Below are 15676 nucleotides of genomic sequence, written 5' to 3'. Positions count from 1 at the left end.
CATCAGTCTAAAAATACGTCATGATGAGGAAAAAAACATATAAGTTGCACTGGACTATAAGTCGTATTTATTTAGAACCAAGAACCAAGAGAAAACATTACCGTCTACAGCCGCGAGAGGGCGCTCTATGTCTTCAGTTTAGACTACAGTAGCACTGAGCAGCATAGAGCGCCCTCTCGCGGCTGTAGACAGTAATGTTTTCTCTTGGTTCATTTCTCTCAGTTCATGTCAAATTAATTTTGATAAATAAGTCGCACCTGACTGTAAGTCGCAGGATCAGCCAAACTATGAAAAAAAGTGTGACTTATAGTCTGGAAAATACGGTATTTGGTTGTTATATGATGAAGGTTTTTACAGTTTTAGGTTATGGAAAAATACAATTATGAATGGTACCTCAGAGGGTAATGAAATGAAAGTTGTTCACATTTTATATCATCATGTCAATAAACACTAAACAATGAACTCCATGTCATTCCAAATCTATTCAATTCAATTCAAGTTTATTTGTATAGCGCTTTTACAATACAAATCCTTACAAAGCAACTTTACAGAAAATTACGTTTCTACAATATTTAGTAGTAGCTTATAAGTGGTGACTGTCAGTTTGTGCGCGTATGACAGGATTTTTCTGAAAAAATGAATACAAGACGTAGTCAGCCAGACGATGAACATTATTAACAGCAATTATTATATGATGCAGTCACACTTGTAGCAATATTTGTTAGTTCTGTTTGTTGATTCAGGGTTAGCATCATCTGGGGTCCTCTGAGGTTCAGCATCATCTCTTCTCAAGTGTTCTGGATCCAGACTGGAGCTTGTGTAAATCCTCCCGTGGCAAAACAGAGAAACAAATAGAGACATCATTAGCATAGCTGCTGTTCCAACAAAGTAAAATTTATTAGATTAACCCAAGCTAAAGAATAAGAATGCGCATTTGATCAGATGCAACTGCAGTCACAATTTAAGAGATGCATTATTCGAATGCTTGGTGAAAGAGATATGTTTTTAATCTAGATTTAAACAGAGAGAGTGTGTCTGAACCCCGAACATTATCAGGAAGGCTATTCCAGAGTTTGGGAGCCAAATGTGAAAAAGCTCTACCTCCTTTAGTGGACTTTGCTATCCTAGGAACTACCTAAAGTCCAGCGTTTTGTGACCTTAGGGAGCGTGATGGATTGTAGCGTGGTAGAAGGCTAGTTAGATACGCAGGAGCTAAACCATTTAGGGCCTTATAGGTAAGTAATGATAATTTGTAACTGATACAGAACTTAATAGGTAGCCAGTGCAGAGACTGTAAAATTGGGGTAATATGATCATATTTTCTTGACCTGGTAAGGACTCTAGCTGCTGCATTTTGGACTACCTGTAGCTTGTTTATTGACGAAGCAGGACAACCACCTAGAAGTGCATTACAATAGTCCAGTCTAGAGGTCATGAATGCATGAACTAGCTTTTCTGCATCAGAAACAGATAACATGTTTTGTAGCTTGGCAATTATTCTAAGATGGAAGAATGCAGTTTTTGTAACATGGGAAATATGATTTTCAAAAGACAAGTTGCAGTCTAATATAACACCCAGATTTTTGACTGTAGAAGAAGTAACAGTTCATCCGTCTAGTTTCAGATTGTAATCCACAAAGTTTCTGTGTAGTGTTTTTTGTTCCAATAATTAAAATCTCTGTCTTATCCGAATTTAATAAGAGAAAATTATTGGTCATCTTTTAAATTTTTAACACACTCTGTTAGCTTAGATAATTTAGAAGTTTCATCTAGTCTCGTTGAGATATATAGCAGTATCATCAGAATAACAGTGGAAGCTAATTCCGTATTTTCTAATAATATTACCAAGGGTCAACATGTATCTGTATCCTAGGAGGGATCCAAATCTCTATGATTTTTTATTTTCTTCTGTGAACAATTCTGGTTGACAACGATTTACATTGTATGGACAAATTTTCTTACAGCGTCAGTGAGTGAGTAAATGATGAGTGAGATTTTCATTTTTATGCATCTCTTTATGCAAACATCACTGAGAGTTTGGTTCTTTGGCTATTTGAGCGGATATTAAGAAATTTTTATGCCATAATCCAAACACTATTCACAATTTCTTTTAATAAAAACTGGCCATTTATTTTAAAACACACAGTCCAGGGGCCTCATTTATCAACAATGCGTCGAAAAATTTCTATATTTTGTCCTACGAATGAAATTTGGAATGTAAGTACAAAAAAGGTCAATATTTATCAAACGTGCGTACGTGCTTCTTACGCACATCAAGTAATAGATCCCACATGTTCTAAATGCACCATGCTCGTTCATGTTCATGGTCATTTGCATTCAAAAACGCCTCCAATAAACCCTATGCGGTGACAACACCGCCCTTTAGAAATCAAGTGAATGTATAATGTCCACAGCGAAATCACATGGGGAAGAAAGTGGTACAGACTGAGAAGAAGCCATTCTGTGCTCTCACTAAACAGATCAGTGCGCTCTTTGAAAACCTATGGTTTGACAATATAGCTACATTTCAAATGACTTCCCAGCTGCACTGCAAAAAAAAAAAAAAAAAAAAAGCATTATCTTAATCTTTTTGTCTTGTTCCTAGTTAAAATATCTACAAATTCTTAAATCAAAATTCATTTAGTATATAAGCAAAACATATTTAGTATTGTCTAGTATAGTCTAAAAATATTTAATGAATCTAAATTAAGTGCATGTTGCTTAAAATAAGTAAAATTATCTGCCAGGGGGTGAGAAAAATAATCTTGTTTTAAGAGGATTCTACTTGTTTTAAGCAAATTCACTTCATGTAGATTTTGTCCCCCAGGAAACATTACTAAATATCTCATGCCTTTTTTTATCTAGTAAATGTATCTTGATTTAAAAATGTTTAGATATTTTGACTAGAAACAAGACAAAATACTAAGTTTTTTGCAAACATGAGCAATTGTGGATGAATGGATGAATTTTGTGTTCTGTCATAATAGTTGTTTTGTTTTACATGATGTTATCCAAAAATTAATAAATTAATAAATAATAATAATTATTATTATTAATAATAATAATATTATCATGTCATACATCAGGACAATACAGCGAGAAACATTCACATGTAATGGAAATATAGAAAAAGATGTATGATGTTATCAAAAGGAACATCTGGTTGGTTGACAGCCTTGCAGAAGCTCAGGGTGAGAGGTCTTGTCTTGCCATTGTATAAATAAATAATCAATTCATAATTAATACAACTGTATAACGATAGTATATTTTTATATCAATGCTTTATTAAATTACTCACGTGAGTCTGGAGTCTCTCTCAAAAATCTGCTGCATTCGCAGAACGAGGCGTTTTGAGTTCTGATTGGTGTTTGTCACGTGACGTCACTTTTCCGCTATTTCCATTTCTAGTCATTCCAAAATGGCGGATTAGCAACAAACGTACGGTTTCGTTTTTTGCAACGCAAGACCTGTAAGTCGCTGTATAGATTGTCTAAAGATGTACAGTTGGTTAAGCATCAGATATGTTTTCATTGCGTCCTCCAGTGGCGTTGAAGCAGTTGGCAGCAGAAGGTTGTCTGAGGTTTGAACGAGGCCAGAAGATCTAGAGCTGTTAGCCTGCACGCTAACGTACACACGTAGGCTGTCTGTCTCAACCTGGTGAGCTGCAAACACTTACAAAACAGCTTTCTGGGTGTCTGTCGGCGACCCTGATGCCCACCAACGCTGTCTAGGTAGGCAGCTCACTAGGTTGGAAAACAGTCTCCGATTGAGTTATAGAGACACCACGAGCAGCAGAAATATGACTATTGAAAGATAATGTTATAACTCATAACAGGGCTGGTGTTGTAATCCAGCATCTTCAGAGTCCCTCATCCTGCTGTGCTCAATCGAGAGGTCGGAGTGCAAAATGGCTTTTGTATGACTGTCACATTGTGCTGGGAAATTTGCGTTGTTATTTTCACTCTTATTCTCAGAAGTCTTGTCATTAAGTGAAGTACTTTGAGATATTTATCAGGTATGCAGGGTTTTGAGTAGTTGTTTTTTAAATGTATATGTAGTTCCCCAGTCCTTAATATATGCTTACATAATTGTATAAACTAAGTTAAGGTACATTTCTGTTGTGTTTTAGAAAGTTGATATGGCAGACAAAAAAGGGAAATCTGTGGGGGTGAAGAGGACACTAACAAAAAAAGAGCAAGAGGAAATGAAGAAAAAGGTATGTTTTTGTCAGCAAAGTGTGTTTGATAGATTCAATGTACATTCAGCACATGCAGAAGAAAAAATAGATAGTATGGCTGCAAATTAAGAATGACTTTCCACAACTTTTTAATTTGTGTCCACTTTAAAACGTGTTCCTTTAGTTTTAGCTAAAATCTAAGGAACGTTTAGATTGTGGCCATGATTGATTTGAATGAAAAATAAATTAGTACAGTGTGATTTATAGTTTAACCAAAACAAAGGAATGAATGTGGGAATGAATTCTTAATTGTCTTGTTATTTTTCTTCCTGGGTGGGAGTAGAGTTGCTTAGCTAAAAATATAAAACCCCCCCAAAATAGACGAATACCACATACAAAGTTATTCCTGTTAATTGAAACCGGTAAAATAAGGGTGGGGGGAAATAAGGTATTTTTATTCAAAAATATACGCATTTTTATATTGTTGACTTGTACAGCATTTCTATGTCTCGGTGTTTACAGGAGCAGGAGAAAGCCGCTGAAGTCTTTGAGGAATTTGTAGCTTCTTTTGACACTAATGAAAAAAGTGGAGTGAAGACATTTGTACGAGGAGGCATTGTAAATGCAACTAAAGGCGAGTTGTAGTGCCTTTCTTATACAAGTTTCCTCTTCAGTATTATTTATATATTATTATAGTGTATATATTAATATTTTGAATTAGCCTTTATTATATCAAGTTTTAATTTTAGTTTGAGCAATTTTGTAAGTGGCGATGCCATTTGATCTAATTTTAATATATTATTGCCACCTTATTTCAATTACAGAATTATTTTTTTTTTATAGTTTCAGTTACAATAACAAAAGTGAAATATAAAATATGTTCCATACTTAATATTGCTTGTTTGGGTTTCTAAGCATGTGTCTCTCTAGATCTCTGTAACTCTGATCTAGTTACTGATTTGTCGAATCTATCTCAAACTGACTTTGTGTTTTAGTTAAAAATTATATGTTGCTTGCATTAAAAAGCTTAGAATTTGAATTTTGGGCTACTAAAACTATAAATCCAAGCTGTTAGTTCAAATAAAGGAAGAGGCGAGTTATATGTTTTCATTGTTCATTTTTCAGAGGAAGAAGCCGCCGAAGTGAAGAAGAGCAAACTCTACAGACCCGCCTCTAAATTCACTTCTCCACCTCAGAATGCCTCGCCTGTTCAACCGGCAGAAGTTAAGAAAACTGTAAGTGACCTTCTGTCTTCTGTTGTCAGATGAGCTTAATATGCTCTGAAGAGGTAAGACCGGGTCAGAAGGAATGTGATGAGCGCTGTAATCAGCATAGGTGGCGCAATCCATTTTGCTGTGAATCACAAAATACAATAATTAGTCTAACATTTTTGTCGTTTTTCCATTCTAGGTCATTAAAAAGAAAGTGGAGGAGAAGAAGAAGAAGAGTAATCTGGAGCTTTTTAAAGAGGAATTAAAACAGTCAGTGTTTCTCTCAAAATTCACTCTATTCACCTTATTTTCTAAATGCATGGTAGTGATTTTATTGTGATCGATTCCTCCCTATGTTCAGCAGTCAACAACTCCCAAGCCTATATATATGCAGTTTTTTGTTAATATGTTTCAGTCAGATGTACGTCACAATACAGAAAAAAAAGATCTGCTCTCCATTTCATCACTACTTTAACAAGTGTTACAAAAGGGTAGCTAAAAAAAAGTGTTCTGTCTTTATTGAATCTGTCATTCAGAATCCAGGAGGAAAGAGAGGAACGATACAAAAGGAAGAAAGGTGACTCTGGAGGAGTACACCCAGATCCGGATGTACCCCTGACACGACGATCAAGTAACGCTGACAAACCTGTGCCACACATTTCACTTTGGAAACCCAGTGGAAGCCTTACAAATCTTTTTATGTATTGTGTTTGTAGTATTTGATGATGATCCTGCAGTGCCAAACACAACAAACCTGTACATCGGCTGCATCAACCCCAAGGTGAGAAGAGAACACGGTATTTTGACCTGCTGATTGCCATCCACGGAAAAATCTGGCCAACGCAAAATGTCACATGGTTTTTCCTTAAACACTGCATAATAGTGACCATATTGCACTCTTAGTACTACAGAGGTGTGCTACACAGTATCTTTAGACTCTTATTTATGAAGCTTTGTCTGCCTCGTTAGATGACAGAGGAGATGCTGTGTAAGGAGTTTGGGAAATACGGCCCTCTGGCCAGTGTGAAGATCATGTGGCCACGCACTGAAGAAGAGAGAACAAGAGTCACCAACCGCGGTTTTGTTGCTTTTATGACGCGGAAAGATGCAGAGCGTGCTCTGGCTGCGCTGGATGGTGAGGCGTCAAACCCGTGGAAATGAAACATTAGACTGCTGTCTGTCAAAAGATGCACTTGTTAGTTGGACAGTTTTGACATTTGAGCTCTGGTGTCTGTGTTTTGCAGGTAAAACAGTAATGGGTTTTGAGATGAAGCTAGGTTGGGGGAAGGCAGTACGTATTCCTCCGCAACCTCTGTACACCCCCATCGGGGTTCTGAAGACCACTGCCCCCCCTCCACCTTCTGGACTGCCATTCAACGCCCAACCCAGAGACCGCTTCAGAAATGACTTCACCAAACCGCGCAGCCGCTCACAGGAAGACATTTACAAGGTAACCACATGCTTGTTGTAGAGTGTGGTATGCTGAAGTCAAGGTATTTATAAAAGATTTTCTGCTGCCAAGGCGTTCTGTGAGCATGAAGCATCACTGAGTAAACAAAAGTTGACTTTTTTTTCCCCCAATAAATAAAAAGTAGGAAAATTAAAGGAATAAAGATTACTGCTAGATGGTTTTAGGTTGATACAAAAGATCATGGCTGAGAATTAAGATTTTGGAATCGGAATGGAATCAAAGTTTTTCATTTTAGATCAAATATTTTCCTTTTCTTTACACCTCAAAAGTTTAGGGTCAGCAAGGTTTTTAAATGATTTTGAGACAAGTCTTTTATACTCAATAAGGTTGCATTTATTTGATGATAAATACGGTAAAAACAATATTATTACAGTTAAAATATTTTCTATTTTAAAATGTAATTTATGGCTGTGATGGCATAATAAAAAGCATTTTGGTAACACATTAGAATAGGGAACACACATTCACTGTTAACTAAGAATTTTCCCTGAACAAACTTTGAAATTGCTGCTTATTAATAGTTAATAAGTTGTTAATTTTAGGTATGGTGTAGGATTAAGGAATCTAAAATATGGTCATGCAGAATAAGGCATTAATATGCTAATACTATTAAAAAGTCAATATGCTATTTATATGCATGCTAATAAGCAACTAGTTAACAGTGAGGATTGGTCCTTAAAATAAAATGTTACCAGCATTTCTAGGATTCTTCATTTTTAGCATTCTTTGATAAATATAAAGTTAAAAAGAACAAATTTATTTAAAATATTAATCTTTTGTTCTATTATAAATGCCTTTAGTATCACATCTGGTCAATTTAATGCTTCCTTGCTGAACAAAATAGTTTTAATTTTAATTTCTCTTAAAAAAGTTTTTCCAATGAACTGACCCCAGCCTTTTGATTGATTTTTGTATATTAAATGTAGAGAAATGTGATGGAGCCAACCTTTAGCTGAACTGTTTGAGAAATGATTTTATTATTTCATTGTTTAAGAAAAGTTTCAAAATCAACTCAGTGAGAATTCACATTGTCGTGAGAACACATGAAACTATTGAGTCAGTTGATTCAACTTATATGTGCATCTTGTACTAGATAAAGAATCACAAGCAGATTAAACCAGGAAACTGTACAGAAACGCTGCAGTAACCTTGGTCGGTTTTAAGTTCAGTAATGTTTATTAGCCTGGGGGGCATCCTGTGTAATGAGACATTTCATTCCCACCAACCTGTTCTGTAAAGAGTAATTGGCTGGTCTCTTCATATCACTATTTGATTGGTATGTCAAAGAGAAGTCATTAATTTTTGATTTGTAATCTGTTATGTGGTTTAGCTTGATAAACTTTAAGCTGGAGTTAAAAAGAGCCCATGGCCTTAGTGAAGCCAGACAGGTTGGAGAAAGCAAAGTGTCTGAATCCACAGAATGTCCCTCAGACAGAGCAAGAAGCAACGGTGAGATGAACTTGTCTGTTTGCGAGCATGTTTCCAGAGGTTTAGCTGCTGATATTAATCATGAATATTCTGCAGTTTGTTTAAATATAAACTCACTGTATTTTTGTATCTTCATCATTTGGTTTGACGTCACGAACAGACTCTGTCCGAGGCCGTAGTGACAGTGGTAATCCCCCCAGAAAGGTACACATTCTCTGTCCATTTATTAAAACACCATTGCCACTGAAACACACACACACACACACACACACAAACACACTCAGTAGTCACACCCTGTAGTCTGACGCCTAAAGCACAGTGGTTAGTTCATCACAAAGATACTGTAAGACGTCATTGATCTTAGATCGGAGCCTAGAAAATCACTCACACGCTCACAGATACATCTCAGATCTTTAGCAACATCAGCAACTTCTCTAGTCTGTTAATAAATTGCGTTTTAAATTATATAAACCATTTCATACCCAGTAATTGGTACTGTGAAAATGTGTAAAACACCACACAGTGGCCCTTTTCTGAACGTTAGGAGCAAACATTGTACTAAAACACACTCCCTTAACGGTCTCATAGGGCCATGGTAACTTCAGAAAGCAATCTTATTTGGAGTGGACAGAAAATTCAGAGCAAAAGACAGTGAAAATGAAAGAAGAAAAAGATAGAACTGACATGGTAAGGCTGTAAGGACAGTATGGAGTGATGAGAGAAGAAAAGAGTGCCCTTGTTCATTCTCTCATCCATCTCTTTTGTGGCTGATAGGAACCTGCTGGGCTTGATACACAGAATGATTGAGTTTGTGGTGAGAGAGGGTCCCATGTTTGAGGCCATCATCATGAGCCGGGAAAAGGACAACCCGGACTTCAGGTGTGTTTAGAACATGGGGGTGAGGAAATATTTGGCCAAATATTTTCTTAAAACTTCTACATGTCATATGTAACCCGTTATGTCTGGTTAATGTTGCAGGTTTTTGTTTGATAATAAGAGTCAGGAGCATGTGTACTACAGATGGAAACTCTACTCCATTCTACAGGTAAATGAGCCACTGCCTTTCATGGTTAGTCACAGTCTTACTCTCAGAAATAGATGTCACATCTTCATATCTAAGTGAAAGGTGGTAAACATTTCCCTGTGTCTGTGTCCTCCTCTCAGGGAGAGAACCCAAATAAATGGAGGACGTCACCTTTCAGAATGTTTAGGGGCGGCTCTCTGTGGAAGCCACCTCTCCTTAACCCGTATCTCCATGGTGATGAGGAACCAGAAGAGAGCTCCTTCCCTTCTCAAGAGGAAGAGCCAAAGAAAGGGCACCTGAAGGCAGAGTAAACACGTGTTCCTCTCCAACAGAAATAGATGTTGTAGGCTGCCTATTTCTTAGAAATAAAATGCACACAGGCCTGTGATGTATAGGTGCCCACGTCCCTTTGGTTCCATAATGCATGTGCATATTGAATGTGTTTGTTGTGTCTCAGGCACAGAGAGAGGCTGGAGGCCTTGCTGAGAGGGCTGACTCCTTGCAGGGATGAGATTGGTGATGCAATGCTATTCTGCCTGGAGAGAGCAGAGGCTGCTGAGGAGGTCGTCTCCTGCATCACTGAATCTCTGTCTATAGCACACACACCACTGCAGAAGAAGGTACCCACACATTTACAGTAGTACAGTTGCCTAGCCCTTCTTCACTCTTTTGGTGATTTTTGTCTGATGTCTTGTTTGTGTATATTGCAGATTGCCAGACTTTACCTGATATCCGACATCCTCTACAACTCCTGCGCCAAAGTGGCCAATGCGTCTTATTACCGCAAATTGTGAGTTACTTGTGCAACATATTTTTCTTGATTGCATTTATTCTTTAATTTTTTTCCAGTGTCTTTGAAATTGTTTCCCGGTAATTTGTTTCAAACCTACAGCATTTAAATGATTGATTTGTGATTTTTATTCTAAAAAAAAAAAATGTAATGTTAAATTCAAAATGCATGATATTGATCTAATTTTGAATGATTCATCCATGCCTGTTCAAATGTTGTTGTTTTTTTTTATATATAGTTTTTTTTAAATCTGGGTTATCTAGTGAGATGACAGACTTTCTTATGATCAACTGCAAGCTTGCATTCAGATCTGTCTCTATCCAATCAATAACCGTAAATAAATAATCTTTTTCACTCTGATGTATGCCACAATACAGAAAAAAAGATCTGTCATTACTGCAGTTACATCAAAACTCCAAAAACTTCAATGTTGTCTCTGATGATTTCTTAAGAGTTTTCTTTCTGTCTTGCTGTCTAATAGTTTTGAAACAAAGCTGCCGCAGATATTTGGAGACATTAGTGAAGCGTATCGGAACATCCAAGCCCGACTCCAGGCAGAGCAGTTTAAGGTGGGAAAAGTTTGCTCTAGCGTGTCATCTGCCTCAAGCTCCGCCCCTGCAGAGATCTGTGATTCCACTCCCCCTCTACATTTCTCTCTTTCATCTCTCCCTATCTGCAGCAAAGAGTCATGGGATGTTTTCGTGCGTGGGAAGACTGGGCAGTTTATCCAGACTCCTTCCTGATCCAACTGCAGAATATATTCCTGGGGCTTATTAAACCTGGAGAGGAAGTCATTGACAGAGAAGAGGTGAGCTTTGGAAAAAAGATAAAAACGAAATAAAATGCATATGATTTATGTGTGTAATATTAATTTGCCTACCTGTTCTCTAGCCCAAATCTCCTGATCTGGATGGGGTGCCATTGGATGGCATTCCTCTGGAGAGAGGTGAAATTGACGGTACACCCCTTGATGACCTTGACGGATCACCTTTGACCTGGGATCCATCCTCTATAGATGGTGTACCGGTTGATGACATAGACGGTGTCCCACTAGGAAACTCAATAGATGATATTGATGGTGTGCCATGTAGGTAGAAGGACATTCCAGTTATTGGGAGTGTATCTTGTTCATTACAATTTAGTGATTTACTAACTGTTTTTTTCTGTAATTGTACTGCTAGTTGTAGCCTATTTCCTAATCTGAACACCGTGTGAGAGTTAAGACACATACAGCATTGTATTTATTGTGTTATAATGATTTTTATATAAGTAACCCATATTTCTCTTTGTGCTTGTTTTGGTGTGTCTGATCCAGTTGATGAAGGCTCAGATAAAACTTTACCCACTATTGCACTGTCTAAATGGGAGAAGGTGGATGATTCAGAATCCTCAGGTACAGTCACAACACGAGTAGGAATACATAGCCATTTACTTTTCCCAGACTATCCAGTCCACTTCTCTCTCTCTCTCTCTCTCTCTCTCTCTCTCTCTCTCACATACTCTCACATACTCTCATATACTCTCATATATATGTATATGTGCATCCTTTTAAACCTAACCTGTTCATCCTTTCAGCCAAGAATGACTCGGACACTGAGGTGAATTCAAGGTAAGGTTAATTTTATTTATTGTTCTCTGCGATGAGTGGATGATTCAGTCTAATCGCATGATATATCATTGGAGCATTTCAACAGCCTCAAGTCACATGCTTTCTTTTATTACCTTCTTTATGAGGACTGTCCACTAAACTTCCACTAAACATTTTGTATTGTTTGTTGGCAAAGTTGGATTACAATGGAAAACATGAATTTATGAGCAGAGGAAATTGTATAAAAAACAGAATAGAACACCACTCTTTTTAGTTTTGGTTACCTCATTGTTTCCCCGGCCTGTCTTTGTCACGCAGTGGCCTGAAGGTAAATGATGGTGACTCTGATGCGAGCAGTGAAGAAGCTGACAGCCCCAGCAGGTATGAGGGGGCAGAGTTTAAGAGTTCTCTGAGGAACTTTGAGCTGTCCGAAAGCAAAAGGACACGCCTCCGAGAACTGGAGGTTAGTCACTCACTCAGTATTTCATGTCTCACTATAGCACTGAAGCTGACTGTGTTGCCAGGCACTATAAAAGTGTGCTTATGCATATTGCAGGTGAAGGTTATGAATTTCCAGGATGAGTTGGAGTCAGGTAAGAGACCGATGAAGTCTAGTATGACTCTACAACAGCAAGTTCAGCACTACAGAAATAGACTGCTACAGAAGGTAAACGCCAATTCTGCATAATACTAGGTTTTATTCAAGAATTTTATAACCGATAATGGTGGTTCTGGATGCTGATGCAGCGTTCCAGTTTTGCTAAATTTTCTCGTTTGACCTTGGTATCAGCAAAGTATAAATACAGTATTTATATATTGTGGATGTCTGGTGTCTGCATAATCACAGAATTCTGATACAAAATTTGTAACGTCTGGCAAATCAATAAACACATTTCTTTCATTTGCTTTCTGTCACTTCTTTAGGAGTTTGACAAGGACGACCAGGAGAAGAAAGATAAATATTCACAAAAACAGAAAGACCGGTCCAAAAAAGATGAGCGGAGAGATAAAGGGGAGGATAGGAGTAAAACAAGGGATAAAGAAAAAAGTAGAAAGAGTGAGGACAGAGAAAAGAGTAGAGGACGGAGTCGAGACAAAGAAGAGAGGAGAGAGAGGTATGCACTCATCACACACACACACACACACACCACACATTTTTTGTCTAATTCAGGGTTCTCCAAACTCGGTCCTGGAGTGCCGGTGTTCTGCAGTGTTTAGCCAAAGCCACTTGAAGGAAAGCCTTCAACCTTTAGCAGAAAAAGCATAACAGCTAATGCTAACACTTTGGCAGCACATGGGAAAGGAGACCAGAGGCGGTTTTTTTTTTTTTTTTTTTTTTTTTTTTTTAATGGATGTCGATGGAGCAGAGGCTTTACTACAATTAATAAACAGCTTATCATTTTATTAATCGACAGCCTATTGGCTAATCTTCTACGCTTTACACTGAACAATACTTTTGGATTAAACTATTTTTAGAGTGTATGCTGTAAAAAATGACATTTTGTAAGAGAAGTCACTGACTTTTTGTGACGGGTGGGATTCATCTTACGGCACTTCTAATTTATTCCTATGGTATTCGTAAACGACAATTAAGGGGGCTTTCACACTGGCAGTTTAGTGCGGAATGGGGCACGGTTCGCATGAAAAATCGCTAATGTGAATGCTGTCATCGGACCCTGGTGCGCACTAGGGGGACCGAACCCGAGACTACCTGGAGAAGGGGGTCTGAGTTCGGTTGCTCCCGAGCTGTGGCACGGTTCGCGTGAATGTGCAAGCAACACAGACTCGGGTGCGCACTTGTTCAGGAAGTAAAGTATCCCGTGCAACTTGCGTGCATGCGTAACACTGTTGATATCATTGTTTCCTCAACACATGAGAGAGCCAAGGTTGATTCCACACACTCCTAAAAAACAAAATTAAATTAATTAAAATTAAATAATTAAAATTAAAATTAATTATTATACTGTGCATAATAGCACCAAAATAACAAAAAAATTACAACTATGCTCAGTCGCGTTGTGTTCTCCATGCGTTTACCATGTGCGTTTGTGATGACGTAAGGTGACTGCAAACGCACCTGGGTTCGATACAACTATTGGGTGTGAAGGCAGACCAATGCTGCGGGCAGCACCGGGAACAATCGCGCTCAGGCTCTGACCACAGCAAATGAGCCCAGTGTAAAAGCCCTCTAAGTCTCGCACAACTCTGACTGAAATTCAGTGACGTCACGGCTGTAATGTGATTGGTTAAGGCACACGTGATCCAAGTTGACCGTTGTGTCTTCTCCAATAGTAAGTTATACAGACCCTCTCATCTCCCAGTAGTAAGACAATCTCTGGTTTAGCTCCAACCCTAATTAAACACACCTGAACCAGTTAATTAAGCTCTTACTATGCATACTAGCAATTTCCAGGGAGATGGGTTAAGGCACGTTGGAATTAAACTCTGCAGCACACAAGCCCTCCAGACCCTGGGTCTAATTATGATGATTAGCAATTTATTATTATTCAAAAACATTTATTCACAATATCCTGACCCGGCACAAGTTATAAGGGACAAGTAATTTGTTTTAAGACAGACTACAGTTCAAAAGTTTGAGGTTGGTAAGGTTTCTGAATTCTTTGATGAATAGAAAGTTAAGAACATCATTTAATTGAAATCTTTTGTAACATTCGAAATGTCTTTTCCATCATTCTTAGTCATCGTTGACTAATGCATCGTTGACTAATGCGTCCTTGCTGAATAAAAAGTATTGATTTATTAATATCTATATATATTACTGCCTTCAAACTTTTGAATGGTTGTGTGTTTGACAAACAGTATACAAGTGGGCTGTAGGATAAGTGAGATTTCACTGTATGTGAGGTTACCCAGCACAGCACTATAGAAAGAGAAAAACAACTGACTACAAATCAACTTGTTGTTCTCGCTCATGTTACCATATGAAGTATTTGTGTGGATTTGACCCACCGTTTATTTACCTCTCGATTTGTCCACTGTCACACTTTATTCCATGAAGAACAAGATCTCGATCACCACGGAAGTCAAAACGCTCTAAATCACCATCACCGCAGCACAAATCCTGGAGGTCATCATCCCGATCACCACATCGCTCGCACAAAAAGACCAAGAAGAGCAAACATTGAACTGTGACCCTTAGAACCCTGTTACCTCCACAGTCATCTCGTAACACAGCCTGATGGAGCCTGTGGATGGACTGCTTTTGTCATGCACATCAACATGTCTCTGTTCCACAGTTCTTTGATTACAGACTTCCAGCTGCTCATTTGTTTCCGGAACGGTCCTCAGTGTGGCTGCTGCGATCACAACCCTGGGCTTGGCTGAGTTTTTCTAAGATGAACCGTGAACTTGTACAGATCTTTTTGTTTTGTAAACCGTTTTGTTTTCTCTTGTTTTAAATCGAGTGTTCAAAAAATGCTGCAAGATTAACCCTCAAACCGCCTCCAAACTTTACAATAAAAACTATTGTGGAAGGAAATCTGTGTCTTGTGAATATTACGTATGGAATTAGAGATTTTCATAAAGCAATTGTTGAATATATTTGAATGCTTTATAGTGATTTCTATGAATGGTTTTCACAGGAGGCTCAGAATATAACTGCTGTAACTATTGGCTTTGTAAGATCCTTTTTCAAACTATTGCACTATGACAGTTTTTCACTTGAAAGAAAACTGATCATTAAATACTTAGTTTATGCTAAAACTGATTAATTTACTGTAAAACTGCCCTCTGTGAATGCAACTCATACCTTATTAATAAACATCTTTCACAATAACTTCAAGAACAGTTACTACCAAAAGAAATCAGATTGGAATAATGACGATAAGGAAGGAGACAAAAAAAACAATTGCTATTATATTACATTATATAAAATATATACAATAAACAACTTGAATTGCAAATAATTTTTTTTTTTCACATTTGTATAACATTGCTAGATCAAATGTTAGGCCAGACCAGAATTTA

At 37.7% G+C, this 15676-nt stretch overlaps 1 protein-coding gene across 5 annotated transcripts; it reads left to right on the top strand.

Moving 5' to 3' along the window:
• Window positions 1–3390: 3390 nt before the first annotated feature.
• LOC132139556 (U2 snRNP-associated SURP motif-containing protein-like) lies at window positions 3391–15188 on the top strand. 5 transcript variants are annotated; one of them, XM_059548001.1, is made up of 25 exons: window positions 3403–3731; window positions 3836–4015; window positions 4130–4216; window positions 4700–4811; window positions 5303–5412; window positions 5588–5658; window positions 5925–6019; window positions 6105–6169; window positions 6358–6523; window positions 6633–6838; window positions 8448–8491; window positions 9062–9166; window positions 9266–9332; window positions 9452–9618; window positions 9769–9931; window positions 10022–10101; window positions 10583–10670; window positions 10781–10909; window positions 10993–11188; window positions 11417–11494; window positions 11677–11710; window positions 12008–12152; window positions 12246–12356; window positions 12614–12804; window positions 14709–15188. In XM_059548001.1, the coding sequence occupies exons 3-25, from the start codon at window positions 4139–4141 to the stop codon at window positions 14833–14835; spliced, it is 2628 nt and encodes an 875-aa protein (XP_059403984.1). In that variant the 5' UTR covers window positions 3403–3731; window positions 3836–4015; window positions 4130–4138; the 3' UTR covers window positions 14836–15188. The 5 variants fall into 5 exon arrangements, with proteins under 5 accessions (XP_059403985.1, XP_059403984.1, XP_059403987.1 ...); XM_059548002.1 differs by lacking the exon at window positions 3836–4015 and having other exon boundaries at window positions 3391–3469; XM_059548004.1 differs by lacking the exon at window positions 3836–4015 and having other exon boundaries at window positions 3403–3657.
• Window positions 15189–15676: the final 488 nt, after the last annotated feature.

This window comes from Carassius carassius, chromosome 4 (genome assembly GCF_963082965.1).
Source record: "Carassius carassius chromosome 4, fCarCar2.1, whole genome shotgun sequence".
NCBI classification, from domain to species: Eukaryota; Metazoa; Chordata; class Actinopteri; order Cypriniformes; family Cyprinidae; genus Carassius; species Carassius carassius.
Note: the sequence above shows the minus strand (reverse complement) of the source record. Positions and strands in the feature narration are given on the sequence as shown.